General features: G+C 27.9%; 3 protein-coding genes across 6 annotated transcripts; 1 reads left to right on the top strand and 2 right to left on the bottom strand.

Annotated features, from left to right (window-relative positions):
• Positions 1 to 3661: 3661 nt before the first annotated feature.
• On the top strand, positions 3662 to 7438 carry LOC111031936. Of its 3 annotated transcripts, XM_022312065.1 has the most exons (5): positions 3662 to 3978; positions 4071 to 4109; positions 4259 to 4584; positions 4672 to 4984; positions 6274 to 7438. In XM_022312065.1, the coding sequence occupies exons 3-5, from the start codon at positions 4296 to 4298 to the stop codon at positions 6605 to 6607; spliced, it is 936 nt and encodes a 311-aa protein (XP_022167757.1). In that variant the 5' UTR covers positions 3662 to 3978; positions 4071 to 4109; positions 4259 to 4295; the 3' UTR covers positions 6608 to 7438. The 3 variants fall into 3 exon arrangements, with proteins under 3 accessions (XP_022167757.1, XP_022167758.1, XP_022167756.1); XM_022312066.1 differs by lacking the exon at positions 4071 to 4109 and having other exon boundaries at positions 3662 to 4023; XM_022312064.1 differs by having other exon boundaries at positions 3662 to 4109.
• On the bottom strand, positions 7314 to 9329 carry LOC111031935 (probable phenylalanine--tRNA ligase, mitochondrial). Its single transcript, XM_022312063.1, has 2 exons — positions 9005 to 9329; positions 7314 to 8819 (listed from the first exon to the last, which is right to left on the bottom strand). Exon 2 carries the CDS (start codon positions 8780 to 8782, stop codon positions 7463 to 7465), a length of 1320 nt encoding a protein of 439 aa, XP_022167755.1. The 5' UTR covers positions 8783 to 8819; positions 9005 to 9329; the 3' UTR covers positions 7314 to 7462.
• Positions 9330 to 10839: 1510 nt separating this feature from the next.
• On the bottom strand, positions 10840 to 15259 carry LOC111031950 (ring canal kelch homolog). 2 transcript variants are annotated; one of them, XM_022312093.1, is made up of 10 exons: positions 14593 to 14717; positions 14303 to 14531; positions 14047 to 14222; positions 13874 to 13970; positions 12374 to 12530; positions 12199 to 12308; positions 11837 to 12133; positions 11626 to 11769; positions 11316 to 11565; positions 10842 to 11238 (listed from the first exon to the last, which is right to left on the bottom strand). In XM_022312093.1, exons 1-10 carry the CDS (start codon positions 14715 to 14717, stop codon positions 11060 to 11062), a joined length of 1764 nt encoding a protein of 587 aa, XP_022167785.1. In that variant the 3' UTR covers positions 10842 to 11059. The 2 variants fall into 2 exon arrangements, with proteins under 2 accessions (XP_022167786.1, XP_022167785.1); XM_022312094.1 differs by lacking the exon at positions 11626 to 11769 and having other exon boundaries at positions 10840 to 11238; positions 14593 to 15259.
• Between the last annotated feature and the right edge of the window lie 1780 nt (positions 15260 to 17039).

Genomic DNA, 17039 nt, shown 5'->3' with positions numbered 1-17039 from the left:
GATTTGGCTAGGTATGTGATTTGACCTAGCGTAAGAGTGGTAAGACAGCACTAGACTAGTCATAGGTCGGAAATACAATGCATTCACAAAAAATTAGTAGAAATTAAATGTATTAGAAATTAGAACATAAAAATTGGTCAATGTCCATTGAACGGCAAAATTAAGTCGTGGATATCCAAAACTTTTGAAAAACAAATGCAAGGTTCCTCCATAAATTGTTATAATAGCAGGTCAAAAATATTAAAGGTGCAAGATATACGATTTTTTTATATGCATTTGAAATTTAAATTTTGACAAAACGTGACGTTAGAATCGAAGCATTTACAAAATATATTGTAGTTAAAAAATTATGAAATGTAAAAAAACAATGTTGTAAACGTTTTTCATTTCAAATTCGATTTTGTCAAAAACCATAAAACCGTTCAAATTCCCCTTTCTTCTAATTGTTTTTTTGTTTTTCCCGATGTTTTTAAAAAGTACAGCATTAGAATTTTAAATTTTTACCTCTCGAATGATCCAAAAAGATTCACTTTCCAACCAGAAAAAAATACTGAAGTTGATAATCCAATCATTATATTTTTTACTTATAGGTTAGTAACTAGATGTACCATAGTAAAATACTAAGATCAATACATTCATCACCGCCCCGCTTAAGTTCAGAATCGAATAATGATCTATGTTTGCCAACTATACTATTATACTATACTTATTATCTCAAAATTGAATATATTTATTTCGGGCAGTGAATCATAACATTAACGATTTAAATTTTAAGGGCGTAAAAAAATATAAAATTTTATTGAAAAACGTTTTTAAAAAATGTTTAGTACAAACGTCTAGTATAATTGAAATTCATACCAAACATTTCAATTAGGTACTACTGAATTTACTAAACTTTAGACGACTGTAGTTAATATTTAATTAACTGGTGGACCAAAATTGATAGTTTTACTGTTCAAAATTGCAGAAAAAAGCTATACTTAGGTAGGTACAAGAATAATAAGAAATGCCCATTGTTGAAAAATAGAATTGATTTTGCTATTGGTACAAATACGTGCTTAAAAATATCGATAAAAAAAATTGCCAGTTAAAATTAATATAGAAACACTTTTTTTTAAATGTTTTTCCTTAACTGTAATGCAAACGAATACAGCGAATCTAGTTATCCTAGAGCATTCGTTTGCTAGTCATCGAATATTCGTATAGCATGGGCAATCTATAAAAAATATTATAAAATCAATGGTTTTTTTTAAAAAAATCTTATATTATCGACCCATAAATCGTATTGATTAAAAAACTACAATATAAGATACACTCTGTATATGAATATATGATATTATATTACTATCATAGTTCTTAGTTGGAATTCCATAGTTATGTTGGTTAGCACATACAGTAAATAGAAATAATACTATAATATCCTACTAATTTAGGATTAGCATCACGAATTAGTTATATACCTATTAAATAAATTTTTATCTCAGTTGCATGCTGACATCATGAAGACTAGAATATTATTATAATATTATACTTAAATATCTGTGTTCGCAGTAAGTCTGAGAGCCCAATACTAGGTATTTGAATATTTGATACACCGTACACATTATGTGTCTTCTTGAACGATCGTCTTATATCGATATGTATCGTTATTATACCTACCTAGTCGTTACACTCAAATTTGAAATTTGTTTCGTAAGAATGTTGAACGTTAATGAAATATAAACATAAGTAGATGTATAAATGCGTAGTCGTACAAGTTAGAAGAATTTGAATGGATCGTGGATCGTGGAACAAAATAATGCATATTATGTTTTCCAAAAAACGCAAAAAATATCAATAATCCGTGAACTACGCGGGTTAAAATAGCGATCGCAGCGTAGCCTGTGTCCGTTTAATCGTGGTGCGACTCATTTCTGACGTTATCAGAAACGGAGTTTTATCTCTTATAATAATTCTAGTCGGCATGTTCACCACGATTTAAGATATTATACATTTCACAATTACATGCAACACTAATTAAAACCTTTAAATCTTTATTATCTGGTCTTATTCCTTCTGCTGGATATTTTCGATTGAGTGCATCAAAAATATCATTCATGATGTATGTAAATTTGACCGTTTCCTCAGAATCTTTGAAGCACTCGTAATGTTTTTTTTTATAAAATTCTATGCCTATACCCATAGACCTACTAAAAATCTTAAGTCCAGACAAAAATAAAAATAAATATGAAATATTTTTGATTCATATAAAACTATTTAGATTAAAAATATACATACTTGAACTGCATTTTTAACTTTCATTTTAGAAAAGCTATTTAATTCAAAATGGTGTTTGGTTAATCTAGGATATACTTTAGTTAGGCTATTGCTTTCAATGCTGAATACTTTATAGTAAAATTCCCATTTAATTGGCGGCTTTAAAGGATCAATCTAAAGTGCATAAACAAATTATAGTTATAGTTATAGTGTAATGTAATTGTTTTAATAGATTTACAATAATAATATATTATATATAATCAATTTAATTTGAATCTACCTGAAATTGTTTATTTGTGTGTGTTCCTAAAATAATCATTATGTAGATTTCAGATTTATTAAAGACATAATTTTTTTTGTATTATTAAAATAAAATGTTTATATCTATTAATTACTATTTGTTTATTATTTTGGTATGGCGTTGTTTTAGTTAAGACTGTTGAAACTTCAGGAAATTTATTTTCCTCACTCGTGTAACCATAGGAGTGATCTAAATGTACATCTTCATTTATCTTTTCGAATATATATAAAAAAAAAAGAACAAGAGATTATACCTTCCTTGTATCTAGAATCTATGTATATTTATTTTAAATTATAGGTACAAACCTTTCTTTTTTTTGGTACAACAGCATAATCTGATTGAAAATCATTATTTTCTTTATTATACAAAGCTTCTCTACCATCTAGCTGTTTATGCAATGTGACAAGACACATTTTTGTTGTAATTATAATTTTATGTTTAAAGTAAAACAGAATAATACATACCATAACATTAGAATTTCGATCAATAGGTATTGCTCCTTCCCGTAATTTAGGCCTTTTGTAACATATCTAAGAGATAATATTTAAAACTACTAAAAAAATTAAGGTGAACTCATAGATCAATATTAATCTATGGTTGAGCCTATCTAAATTATTAAGTAATAGATTAATATTCACTAACCTAAAATTGACTTTGGCCTGAAACCCATGTCTTAATGATGTCATCAGTTTTGAAATGTACCTCACATACTCTATAATTGGATTTCAACTCTATACTAAGAGCATTTTTCCACAAATTAATTGCATTTTTAGGTATACCAAAAGTACTACCTTTGCCTATACAATTCGGTACACAACACCGCATGTTAAAATAAGACAAACTTAATTACACTACACTGAATTTATGCAAATAGCATCGATCGTGGGTAACAGACAACAGTTATCAATATTCAGAGTTGAGAACATGAGAATATCATCATATTTCTCTATTGTTTTATATAAATAAAAAATATATTATTATGTAATTTTCAATATCAATTGGTAGTATTTAAAAAGCGCGGTAAAAATAATCAGTGTCTTATATCGGTGTAATACATTTATCGCTAGATGGCGCCAGTCAGTAGTTCCATAGCTGATATAGGTATTCAGTTAGACGGTCTCCTTATCACAATTCGATGTGTAACCAGTATATCTTAAATCGTGATGTTCACATATTATTTTTGTCTGATTAGTGATTACAGTGCCGACGCGGCGACGCCGGTGCCGGATTTAGCGCCAATTTAATGAATTCACGACAATGGACCGTGATTTCGTATAAAGTATTAACGCTACCCCTTAGATTTAAACTATCAACTATTAATATTTAAGTGAACCACCTAATTTCTACAAGTTCACGTCAGTTGAAGTCAATGCGAAAATCTTTAATAATCCATATGATCCGTGTGTTGAATTTTTAAACATGTTAGGTTACAAAATATTAATTTTATTTGTTGATCATTTATAGCTGTAAGTAATAAGTATAATTAAAATTTATACTATACTTTGTTTTTTAGTTCTTTGAATTTGCTAGTGTACCAGCTTGTCGAACATAGGTAATATAATATATTTGTCTATTGTATTGTACCTCTTGATTTTGAAATATCTAGTGTTTTGTATGTTTTCTTATGTTATAAGTTGTTAAGAGTTCATTCATTTATATTAACTATATGTGTAAAATTATAATTAATATTTTTCCACATAGGGTTTTTTCATCTTCTAATTTATAACATCAACCTGAAATGGCGTCGTCAAATGAAGCAGAAGACGAAAATAGAAGAAATCTCAACTATGACGAGTTAGATATGTATAGTAAACTAGAAGTTAAACTTAAAGCACGTAATAAAATTATACGTCGTAAAGAAATTACTCTGCCCTGCGCACATGTCGAAGACATCGACCTTTCAGATGCTTTGGAAGCTAATACTGATCCTTCAGTTAGAGGATTAAGACTTCATAAACGTTTGGAGGTTAATGCGCAAGCAATTAGTTCATTGATGGATAACGTTCGCCAGCTGAAACGTACTTCAGGTATTAATATTTGAAATAAAAAATTGTTTATACAGTTAATATATCCTAAGTTAATATGCTTGCTGATTTTATATTTTTATTTAATAGAATTGGAAATGGATTTTAGTACCGATCACCGAAGAGATGAAAATGATGAGGTCAGTCAAACAGTTACACGACTTCGACAGCAGTCTGAAAAACTTTTCAAAAACATTATTCATACCCAAGTTGCTTTTAATGAATGTTTAAGTTTAACTGACAATTTAGAAAACAAAGAGCATATAAAAAATCACATTAAGTTAATAGAAAAAACTTGTAAATATGATAGAGGTGTGGAATCAGTAATTGGTTGTAACAAAGATATATTAGAAAAACATATTGACAAAAACTTGAAAATTGATAATGTCGAGGAATTTAAAAAGTATGTATAAAATGTAGTTATTTTATTATTATTTGTTATTATACCTTTAATGTTAGTTTTTATAAAATTATTTTTGAAAATTGTATGGTCATTGGGGGCAATGTTAAACATAAAATTTATATTAAAAAAGTTGTTATAATGGGGTGGTTCAATTTTTGTTTTAAACATAGCCGAACAGATGTGATGTTTAGGCAAGTTCTAACTTGTGCATGTAAAGACTGAAGTTTTGTCCAGTCCTGGGCGCGACCAACTAAACTTGTTTTTAAATTGTTTGAATTAGTGCGAACCATAATGTGCACTTTTCAATTAATTAGTATAAATAGAAGGCAGTGAAACTCTAGCTTCTACTTACCTGAACACATACAGTTTAATTTCAAACAAAATCTGAACTTGTGTATTGTGTATACTTCTTAAGTCTAATAAAAATGTTCACCTGCGTTAATATACCATATTATATAGCATATATATTTTCAAGGAAGGGCAAGTTAACTATTTTTAACTAATTAAATTAAAAATAAATAAATTAATGTAGCAAATAAAAGTTACTTTTTCAACTTAATATTTACAATCTATGCCAAAGTATACCAAGCTAATTTGACTAAAGAACGGTACTTACACAAAAATAAAAATAATTTATTGGTATAAAATAAGTTGTCAGAAAAAATAACAGAAAAGACGGCCATCCTAATAATACTAATAAAAATAGTGATAGAACCTTACCAACAAAACTTATTAATTATTACAGTTAATTTTTAAGACGATTTTGTCACCATGTCCCTTTTAATGTTGTATTTGGTTCTCTTGTTGTTGAAATATTTTAAGTTAATCTGGGTGAGATGTGATTTTCTGGTGAAATTTACATATTTTTATATATTGTTTTTGTGCATTCGCCATTTTGACATTCTAAAATGTATTATTTACAGTAAATATTATAAGATAATATCATAAATAATATTTCCTATTATAATTTTTTCTTTCTATTAAAACATTAATTTCTAAAAAACAAAATATATTTAAAATCTACAAAGATTAAGTTAACTGGACTTTAAAATAAATTAACTAACCACTGCATATTATGAAAAAAAATCTAACTTATAACTCATTAAGTTGGAATTTATTCTAAAAATAGAAGTAATTTGTCTAATAATTGTATATATAGTACACTTTATTTTATACAGCCAGTCTTTAGATCAATGTATTTATTTTAAATTGATAATATTATAACATTATTTTTATGTTATTTCTAAGAATTATAAGTCAAATTTAAAGTGTCTTGCTATTTTTTTCAGTGTGTGTAATGAATTGACCCAAGGGATATTAACTGCCACTTATGACGCCGGCGTAAAAACATATAAAAACCATGGACATTTATTAGCAACTAAACATTTCAATAAACCTACTGAAGAGTTACTAGGAGAAGAGTTGATAGTAGGGAAGTTAGATCCATATACACGACAACCAATAACTAAACCAGTAAGCAACAAAGTTTGCAAACATATATATGATCAAGAATCAGTTAATCAAATGTTCCAGAATAAACTGTTTGTATCTTGTCCATATATTGGATGCACAAACAAACATTTTACAAAAGCTGATCTAAATCTTTCCATGAATACTAATTAGTTAATAAATATTATTTGTTTAAGTAAAAAAGAAACTGTAATTTTTTTTATTTACTATTGAGAAATACTTTTTCTGTTATTTGTATAAAAAAGAAGCTGAATTGAGACTGTCACACAGGATTACCATGATAATAGTTAATCACTATTATTTTTTCTACTTACATTTATACATACATAATTAAAGAAAATATAATTATATTATACACAATCACAAAAAGGGTGCATCTCATAAATGTTAAGTACATAATAATATATATTTTCATTTTATAAATATTTATTTTGTTTAATTTATTCAACATTTATATATTATAAAAGTTCCAATATTTACCTCTTAGAATCACTATTTTCTAAGCAGCAGAAGAAGTACTTATGAACATTTTGGAAAGCACTTTCCAACAGAAAAAAAACATTGCTTGAATTGTTATTTCTGTGAAAATTTAGGTAGATAACCATTAAATTGTAATTTTTTTTTTGTTTCATTATTAAAATATTAATATTTACTTCAATACATTAAATTTAAAAATAGTTGTAAAAATGCATTTTTTATTAGCCTTCCTCTAATTAAAAAGAGATTGTTAATAGTTACCATTTAATTATGATAATATTTTTCAATATATTTTGTAATTTGGTATTATACAAATGTAAGCAGACTAAGTATATAGTTTGATATTTATTATCAAACCAATAGTAAATAACAAGTTTCTAAATATGATTTGAACAATTCTGGTTTACTTTTTATTGTATTTCAATTTACAATCTTCACGATTAAAATAAAGTTTTGTTCTAACTTAAAAAAAGTTAACTAAAATATCAGTCATGATTCATGACATCATATCATTTAGGAATCTAATCTGTACTATCTTAGTTTTACGCCTAAAATTTGTGTAGCATTTATTTCGATCAGTTTGTGTACTTCATTGACTTCTGCTTGACTCAATGTTTTTTCTAAATGTCTGTAAACTATGCGATAACAATGGCTTACATTTCCAGTTTTTGGATGTTTAAATTGGTCTATTAGTTTTACTTGTTCGACTAACTGGCCACCATAATTTCCAACAAGTTCATAAAAATCATTGGAACAGTATGGTTTTTCCTTGGGCAACCAAAAACTAATATCATTAATGCATTGAGGATAAACGCTGATCGGTTTATACTTCATTCGTCCATCTTTGGGTAGGTTTTGAAACTGGTTGAGAAATCCTGAATCTTTAGACCAGAACAAACGTATGTCTGGTATAGAATAAAATGGCATTGCTAGACGCTCTAATCCAAGACCAAATGCCCAACCAATTCGGTTGCCAGCTCCGGCATTTTTTAAAATTTCATGTCGAATAACACCACATCCTAAAGCTTCAATCCACTGACCATTGTAGTTGATTTCTAGTTCAAATGACGGATGTGTAAATGGAAAATATTCAGATACCCATCGATATTCAATGTCTTCACCAAATACTTTTTTAATCATCGTAACCAAAGTTTTTTTCAAGTGATCAATAACAATTTCATTAGCTTCTTTTGAATAAACTCTTTGCTTTTCATTGTTTGAATTGTTTTTGTCGTCATCAAATACATTAACATTACTTCCACTAATTAATTCTAATTCATTTGGTGTAAATATATGTACACCGTCAGCCTGATGAAACACAGGATAGTGAGTGGCATCAATTTCGTCTCTCCTGTACACATCACCAAATACTACAAAGTTGTCCAAACCCATTTTTATCAATTCGGACTGGTGAGCAGTACAGTGAGCACGAAGCATGTGAGTCTTATTCAAATAATAACTATCGGATTTGTTTCTACTTGGATGATCTTTTGGCACAAGTAGAGAGTCAAAATTTTCACTTGTCGTCACAACCGGGTTGATTTTATCATAAATAGAAAAAATTGGATTGCCCGTTCGTCCTCTGAAATGATCATAGAAAAAATCAACCAGGCGCTGTTTGAACAAGTTAAGAGGGTGGCCACAACGATTGTGATTGTTAATACCGATAAACGATAATATTTTTGGTGTAACATTTGTATATTCGTCTTCAGTGTAATATTTTCCATCGACTACAACAGATTTAGAAGCGGCACGACTTATACTCGGGTATGCTACTTCTATTGAATTACTGATACTGACTTTTAAGTGGCGGAAAAAGCTCACTCGGGTATTATACTGTAGTTTGAACATGTTGATGTTATTTTTCTTATAAAACCATATTATTAATCTAAATTAACATAAACTAATAATTATTATTTCTATAGATTACAAAATGATGACAATTATTAAAAACTATAGAAATTAAGAATTGAGAAATAAGAATACACTATACACTATATTTTAAAAATATTTACAAAATGTGCATGTTAGTATTTTACTAATTTACAAGAATATTATACAATCAAGACTCACGATTATTCATCCCAGGAAAGATAAGGCTATGATATTGTTCTGTGATATGAGCAACTGCCAATGTAGCTGATAATAAATTAGATTGCTAAATCGTGTTTATTAATTTATTTACACAATACACATTACACAATAATAATATTCCAATTTAAATGTACGGCCCCCTAAATGGACCAAAAAATTTCCACTCCAGGCAACAGGGTAGACTCGACTCCCGCCTAAATACGTGTCTGCTGCTAGAGATAAGATGTAAATAAAAATGTACACAAAACGGTAATCGGTAAAAAAGACCAAGGAAAAAAAGAACAATTTTTAAAAATTTTAAACAGTGTTGAGTGTCCCACTAATCAATATTCTTTACAAAAAAAATACGAAACATACATTTTTGATTTAGAACGTTCATCGAACTCGGAGACACCTCGAGCATAAATCTCGACTGGATTTGTACAGGATGTCATTAATTTCATTTTTGATACTGCTTTCATAACATTTACTTCGGATTGGTTCGCAGGATGATTATGTTCTGTTGTCACGGTAGGATCAGTTTTCAAAATACTAGTCCTTAGTATTCCAGCACAATTTGTCGTATTTTTGGTCGAACATTTCCATATAAAATAGTTTTTACCTTTGTGCTTTGTGATCTAAGTATATCCTTCAAAAGCTACTTTTTCACCTCCTTTATAAGATTTAAAAATTTCCATTTCAAATGTATTTAAAAAATTGAAGTATAAAAATTTAATGAAAATACTTGAACACTTCAATGACTGTCAATAGACTAAATTATGTTCACTCAAATTATAGCTCTAAAGTATGAAAAGTCTACATGGGAAATTTCCATTAATAAAATGTTGTTTTATATTTTACCACTAGTTATATTTTATGATAAAGTATGAAAAGGTCATCTATAGTCAACTATAAGGGCACTAGGATTAATTAGGGCATTTCCAGTAATAAAAATGCATCTTACTCTATATTATTATACTAAGCTTTATTGTATTTATGTTTCGTATTTTTTTTTATAATAAATAATACCAAAAACATAGCATAAGTGTCTATGCATTATATAAAAATTTTTTTTTTTTAAAATATTGATTAGTGGGACACTGTTTAAAATTTCTAAAAATTGTTCTTTTCTTCCTAGATTCACACAAAACGCCGCCAAAAACAAATATAATAACTTAAAAATTGTACAAAAAAAATTTAAAAAAAGCTGGTAAGTGGATATAAGTCTGCCATACATTAGCCGTCTAGGAAGTCGCTGTAATGAATGGTATTAAATTTTAATTTATCGTTTTTCGTATAAAATATATCATTGAATTCAAATTTAATACCGTCCATTACAGCGACCTCTTAGACATAATGTACAGCAGAGCGACATTCACTCACCCGTTTTTTGAATTTTTACATTTGTGTAAACACAAATATTTAAATAAATATCAATTCAAAAAATTTATCAACATTAATAATAACGTAATACACTAATACGTGTAGTAAAAGAAAAAATGAACAATTTAAATGTCACCGTGGGTTTTTGCGATCCACTCCCCCCTCGCTGTTATCGCGCTTGTGTCGTACCACAGAACAACACTCAACCTGAGTGACCGGATGCTGGATGGGCGTCTGTGTGCCTGTGTATATAAGTAATAGAAATAAATGCAAGTACGATAGGTAATTTCTATAATACATTCTCCTAATGGAATAGTTAGCATAATTATGAAAAAAGACTTCTAAATGACTCTTTTAAACTTGATATTCCAGTGCCCAGTAAACGAAGATTAGCCGTTAGATTAGGATTATTAGATGTACCTACGTGTATAATAAGGAAAACTGGTGTATGTATGTACATTGATATTATTCTTATAATATTGGTATAATTAAGGGAATGACTTCAATAACAGTAGAACTTTACGTACAAATAATTAAACTTTTTAATTTAAGTCAATATAATAAATGAGAGTACATAAAAATAGATATCATCAAGTTAATGAGATATTTGATCAATTATACATAATTCATCAGTTTTAAGACAACTTATAATGAGATTATGACTTTTGAATGCTAATTAGGTCTTATATATAATGGCTTATGAACAACCACTGCACTTAAAATTGGTCCTTCAAGACTTGATATCGTTTTCATTGACCAGGAATTGGTTTTGGGACTGTACATTTCAATAGAATTAATATTAATAAGACTTCCACCCATCACATACAAAAAACCATTCAATGTGAATACTCCTGTATTAAAAAAATATTATTAAAATTCAATACAATTTTTAAAATATTTTCTTAAAAAAACTAATTATTATAGTCACCAGCATTCTGTCGGGCCAAATACATATCAGGAATCGACTCCCAAACTCCAGTACTAGGATTATAGACTTCCACAGTTTTTTGAACATATGACTCATAAATTCCACCAATCGCATACATTTTACCATCCAATACTCCTACACTAACATTAAAGCGACAACATGACATTTTTGCAACTGGGTTCCATTTGTTAATACTGGGATCATAACATTCAACAGAATCCAAATATGATGAACCATCATCACCTCCTACCTACATAATTGAATTAGGAAAATTAAATGGATGGTTCCATAAAATTATTTAATTATTTACTGCATATAAGAGATTATTGAGAACTCCTACACCAAAATTACTTCTCTTACTAGCCATACTAGATACCATTTGCCATTGTTGAGTACTGAAGTCAAAAACCTCTACACTGTCTAGGTAATTATTATGACGGCCCATTCCACCAATCTAGCATTTAATGTAATAATAAAATACACTTATAACACAAAACAAACATTAAATTAGCATAACTTACAGCATAAATACAATTATGTAACACACCAACTCCAAAACTCTTTCGATCAACTAACAATTTATTCTCTGGTACCCAACATTGTGCTTGTGAAGATACATCCAGCATTTCAACAGAATTAAATTGTGAATAATGAACTCCACCCATAGCAAACACAAATTTATCATTTAGAACGCCCGGACTACCTGTTCCATAGACTTTACTCAATTCCGGTGCAATATGCATTACGTTAGTTGCTGGGTCATACCTGTTTGAAATTAACGTGTTGGGTAAACGAGATAAACTTAACACTAGAACAACCTGAAATAATTAAAATGGATAAAATAAATAATTGTAAAGATGAATCAATATAAACAGTTCCACACTTTTTGTGAGCAACTGAGTCTATGTTTATTCCGCTTTGTTTGTGGAACAGAGGAAGGATGTATTGACTTAATTAGATTCAAATGTAATGCTTCAAATACATAATCCTTACCTATAAATATAATAATAATACATTAGATACAATAATAATAGTCATATTTAAGAAAAAATACTTACATTTTGGACAACTTTTAAGAAGAGGTTCATCAATAACTTTTTCTAATAAATACTCTTTTGAGATTAATGGCAATCTTACATGTTCCATTAGATCAGCCAAAAAATCTTTTCTGCAGTTCAATTCATGTTTTACCCAATCAATAACACATTCAAATGCCTAAATAAATAATCACAACTTAATTATTATGTACATAACAAAATATAATTTAAGACAAAAAGTCTACTGTTATATTTTTTGTTAAACCACCTATTCAAAAATATGATATTGATATTGGCAATAAATGTGAAGATATTTTTGAAAGTTAAATAGCTTAATGAATACCTTTGTTTAACACAGGTATTGATAGCAATATAATAGCCTTATTTTCATTATTTACAAAAATGACATTGAGTTACGAGACTAATAACACAATATCATGTATTATTAGATATTATTCAATCAGCCATTAGGTGGATATTGCTATATTTGTGACCACTCTACAGATATACAACTTTCACAGGCACAAGCTCAATGTGTTAATTCAGTAATTAGTTCTGCTGGGTTGTAGTCAAAATCAAACGCTTACTGGATGTTTAATTAAAGCAGAAGATGTCAAGATAGACTTTGTTTTGATTTTATTTGATGTCTATGTAATATTTTGTAATTTTGTAACCAAAATTTCTCATACTCAAAGAGGCTATTAAAATGTAGCATCATTAATCATAATAATACAATAATTACAAAGTTTTTAATAAGAACAAAGTGTTGAACACATTTACCTATTTTACAAATAAAATCTTATACAAAATGACGGGGACTACCGAGCCATAATATGATCCAGGCCATCTCGAAAATTCTCATTTCCCAACTGGCCACTCTACATCTTACTGTGCGTAACATTCAGCATGATAAACTTCCCTTGTTCTTTACAAATATGAACATTTAAGTATTTATCAAAATATTTTGATGACATCGATGGCGGATGGCCTGGATTTTGAACTTGTTAAAGAGTTGGGTTCATGTCACCCATAGATACCAAATTGGTCTAGGCACACATCTAATTAATAGTTTGACTGTATATAGCAGTGATTATTTAGTTTTTACAACTTTGGTATGGATTCTATACACAATTTAATCAATTGCTAAAATCTATTTCATTATATACATTTTAAAACAATTATTTGGGTTCATCCAGACATGGGACAAACAAACTTTTATTAATTTTGATTTTGAAATATGTAATTTTAAATATATTAATTAATTAAACTGTTACTGTACATAATCTGTTCAACGTGAGATCAGTACAGGGTGGCCAAGTTGTGAGTGTGGGCGTGACCTCGTGAAGTGACAAGCCTCTATTTGCCACCATAGTGGGGACAGCGTTTGACCGTTACAAACAAAAACTGATTGAAGCCCGGTACTGATCTCCATTTTGAGCAAGATTAAATTATATATGCATGTCAACTAATATCTGATACACAATATTAAAAAAAAGCAATTATCAATTTCAGTCTGCTTACTTTTTCTTCAAACGGAATACAAGTGTCATCACATGATACTAATTTGATCACCTCTTCTAAAGATAAAGATAGAAACTCGTCATATTTCACTACTTCTCTGAAAAATAATTTTCATAATGTATACAAATTGCTGACAGAACCAGGAAATTTAGATATGAAATATAATTTCATACATAAATTGTTTTTTAATAAATTCTTCAGAGCTCGACAATAATTCTTTACAGTTATATATGTCAGCATAAACTTTAATACCAAGGCAATTTGAAGGATCCAATTGTTTTTGTAAAAATAAAACACATGCCTGCTTTACATAGTCTAACTGCAAGAGATCAGCAGCTGGCAACACGACCTTGAGTAATACCAAAAATGTAAGAAATGTTTGTAGTATATTTAACTAATCATATAAGTACAATACGTAAACGTAAATACCTGTACATTTTCTTCGGTGACAGTGATTTCGCCAGTATACATATAATCTACTAGTAGTTGTAAAACTTTGTAATCTAACTCTCTCATATTAACATTGTCTTTAATGGTTTCTTCAAAACTTGTGAACATTGCATGGAAATATGGACTTGCAGATATAAAAATAAGTTTATGTCCAAATACTATTTTACCATCATCTGTTTCTAATTTATTATCACAAAAATTCTCATTCCTAAAATTGAATATTTATAAGTTCATAATCAAAATTCATTTTTCTAGAGACAATAACATACTTGCGTAATGATTGAAGGACTTCAAATACTCCATCCTTGTAAAAACTATTTTTAAAATCTGTTGATTTACATCTATTGGATTTCAGGGATTGCTCTTGTACAGCATCCATCTCTTTCACAGACATAATCCTTTTAAAGTTATGTGAAAAAAGATTGATAGTTAATGTATGTTTATTGTGTGGATACCTACTACATTCGATTTGACCCTATAAGAAAACAGAACCTATAGGCAAGTACTATAATAATTATTATAAATTTAGATAAAATAAGTTTAGCCGGTATGAGTAATAACTAGGAAGCGGATGTTTTTAAATTGATCATAATATTTATATTTTTTTAGTCTGTATTAATAAGAGTAAGGCAGAAATTTGTTTTCTACTTAAATAATTCAAATTAATAATTTATTATTACTTATTTTTATTTGGTTTTTACTTTTAGATCATATATTGATTCTGAGCTGGAATGAACAAAAAACTCATAGATAAATTTTCACTGATTGTTAATAACCACATTTTCTATATACCATAAAATGTTTTAAATATTTTGACTCGTGTTGAACTATTTATATATTATTATAGGCTATGCAATTTTTGTTTATTATTAGTTATTTTTAAAACTAATGTCAATACAATTTTATTTTGCTCCATCAAAAAACTTGATAATACAGAGTTCATCTTAAGTATTTGTTAGTGTTAATAAAAAAGAAAGTTGAGTGTAAAGTAAACCTACAATAAATATTTATAAGCGTTTGAATTTAGAAATTTAAAAAAAATTCATAAAAATCATGAAAAATTAGCAAATTCTTTTGAGTTAGAATTCCTTAAAAATTTTTTAATTTTATAACTAAGGTTTGAAAATTTAAAACAAGATTCCTTATAAATTTGTCTACCTTCAATAACAAAAGAAAATTTCTACCGGAAAGTCATATTAAATTTTTATGAGCATTTGAAATTGAAATTTTTACAACATTAGGTATTCACTTGATTTCCTTATATTATTGTAATTAAAAAACGAATAACTGTAGAAATTTATAGCATATGTGTATCTTATAAATTCATATACTTGATAAAACTTTTGAGATAGTCACAGACATTTTGAATTTTTTTTGTGTATAAATGTCAACATAATTTTATTTGTTGAGTCAAAATGCTTGAAAATGTATAATAAGGTTTCTGATATATTGTTACAATATCAGTTGAATAGTATTAAAAAAAATACATGATTTGTTTGACAAGCATTTGTAGTTCAAACTTTGACAAGATATATAAAATTGAAAAATGATCTTGTGAAAATATTATTAGTGGGTACCTAACTTTTAGATTAAATTATTATATTTTAAACACACAATGACTTTTCAACTGTAATTTTTTTGGCAAAAATGAATTTAACCAACAGTAATACAAATGATTAATAGCAAAATAAATTACTTTAATCACAATAACATCGTCAAATATACTAAATTACTACATAATATTATAGGCTGACAGACCGTCTTCGCACGTGATCGTTTTTGTAAACAATGCTTTTATATCATTGAATTAAAATTTAACTCCATCTAATATAGTGACCCACTTGTTTTATTTACAAGTTGTTGCTTGTTAGAGCAACAACATCCACTTGCCAACTTTTTATTACATTCATCATGCTTTAAATACATATTTAGTTTTTGTTATACCGATGTATGACATCAAATATTTTTTATATTATGTAATATGTATGTAGTTAGTTCCTAACATAAATGTATATTTTGTTCAGATTAACCAACAGCAGTTCACAAAATGTAATTTTAAAATGATTTATTGTTTTAAATTTGTAATAGGTAAATAAAATGAAGCATATATATTCAACCCTAATACTTTACACTTATTGTTAAATATTAATGACATCAATAAAAGCTAAAATATCAGAAACTAAAAAAGACCAATATTGGTTATATAATATCCTATCTGTTCCATCCTCATTGGATAATATTTGATAATTGATGTTATATTTCAGTAATTATAATTATATTCCAATACATACTTAATGGATTTAGTTATTTTAATTGGGTACATATAGTAATGGACCATTAAGAAAACAATTACCTAAAAATAATTGAATTATTTGTTGGATTTCGTCATTGATTTAAATATAAAATGAAACAAATAAGTGGTTATAGCAATTCATTTTGTAACAAATAGAATGAATGATTAAGAAATAAGAACTTCATCAATTGTGGTGACTGATATGATGGGTATTCCAAATTATAATTGATGCATATTTTACTTGTGAACAAATAATGATTGTACTTTTAAAGAGTTTTTAATTTAAATCGGTAGTTCAAATATAATTACAGTAAAACCTCGTTTAGAAGCTCTCGCTTACGCCATTCCGCTCAGACTTTTCCCGGTCCCAGGCACTTGTACACTATATATATAATATGATTAATATGTGGCCCATAACGCTAT

Source organism: Myzus persicae, unplaced genomic scaffold, assembly GCF_001856785.1.
Source record: "Myzus persicae strain clone G006 unplaced genomic scaffold, MPER_G0061.0, whole genome shotgun sequence".
NCBI lineage: Eukaryota > Metazoa > Arthropoda > Insecta > Hemiptera > Aphididae > Myzus > Myzus persicae.
Note: the sequence above shows the minus strand (reverse complement) of the source record. Positions and strands in the feature narration are given on the sequence as shown.

Bases quoted from the DNA above. Each gene is read 5' to 3' on its own strand.
- LOC111031936 (XM_022312065.1), top strand. From the start codon at position 4,296: ATGGCGTCGTCAAATGAAGCAGAAGACGAAAATAGAAGAAATCTCAAC. The intron at 4,585-4,671 runs GTATTAATATTT...TTTATTTAATAG, and splicing joins CCAGCTGAAACGTACTTCAG to AATTGGAAATGGATTTTAGT. The intron at 4,985-6,273 runs GTATGTATAAAA...TATTTTTTTCAG, and splicing joins AATGTCGAGGAATTTAAAAA to TGTGTGTAATGAATTGACCC.
- LOC111031935 (XM_022312063.1), bottom strand. From the start codon at position 8,782: ATGTTCAAACTACAGTATAATACCCGAGTGAGCTTTTTCCGCCACTTA.
- LOC111031950 (XM_022312093.1), bottom strand. From the start codon at position 14,717: ATGTCTGTGAAAGAGATGGATGCTGTACAAGAGCAATCCCTGAAATCC. The intron at 12,531-13,873 runs GTAAGCAGACTG...TTATTTATTTAG, and splicing joins GTATTCCGTTTGAAGAAAAA to GCATTTGAATGTGTTATTGA. The intron at 12,309-12,373 runs GTAAGTATTTTT...TTATATTTATAG, and splicing joins TCTTAAAAGTTGTCCAAAAT to GTAAGGATTATGTATTTGAA.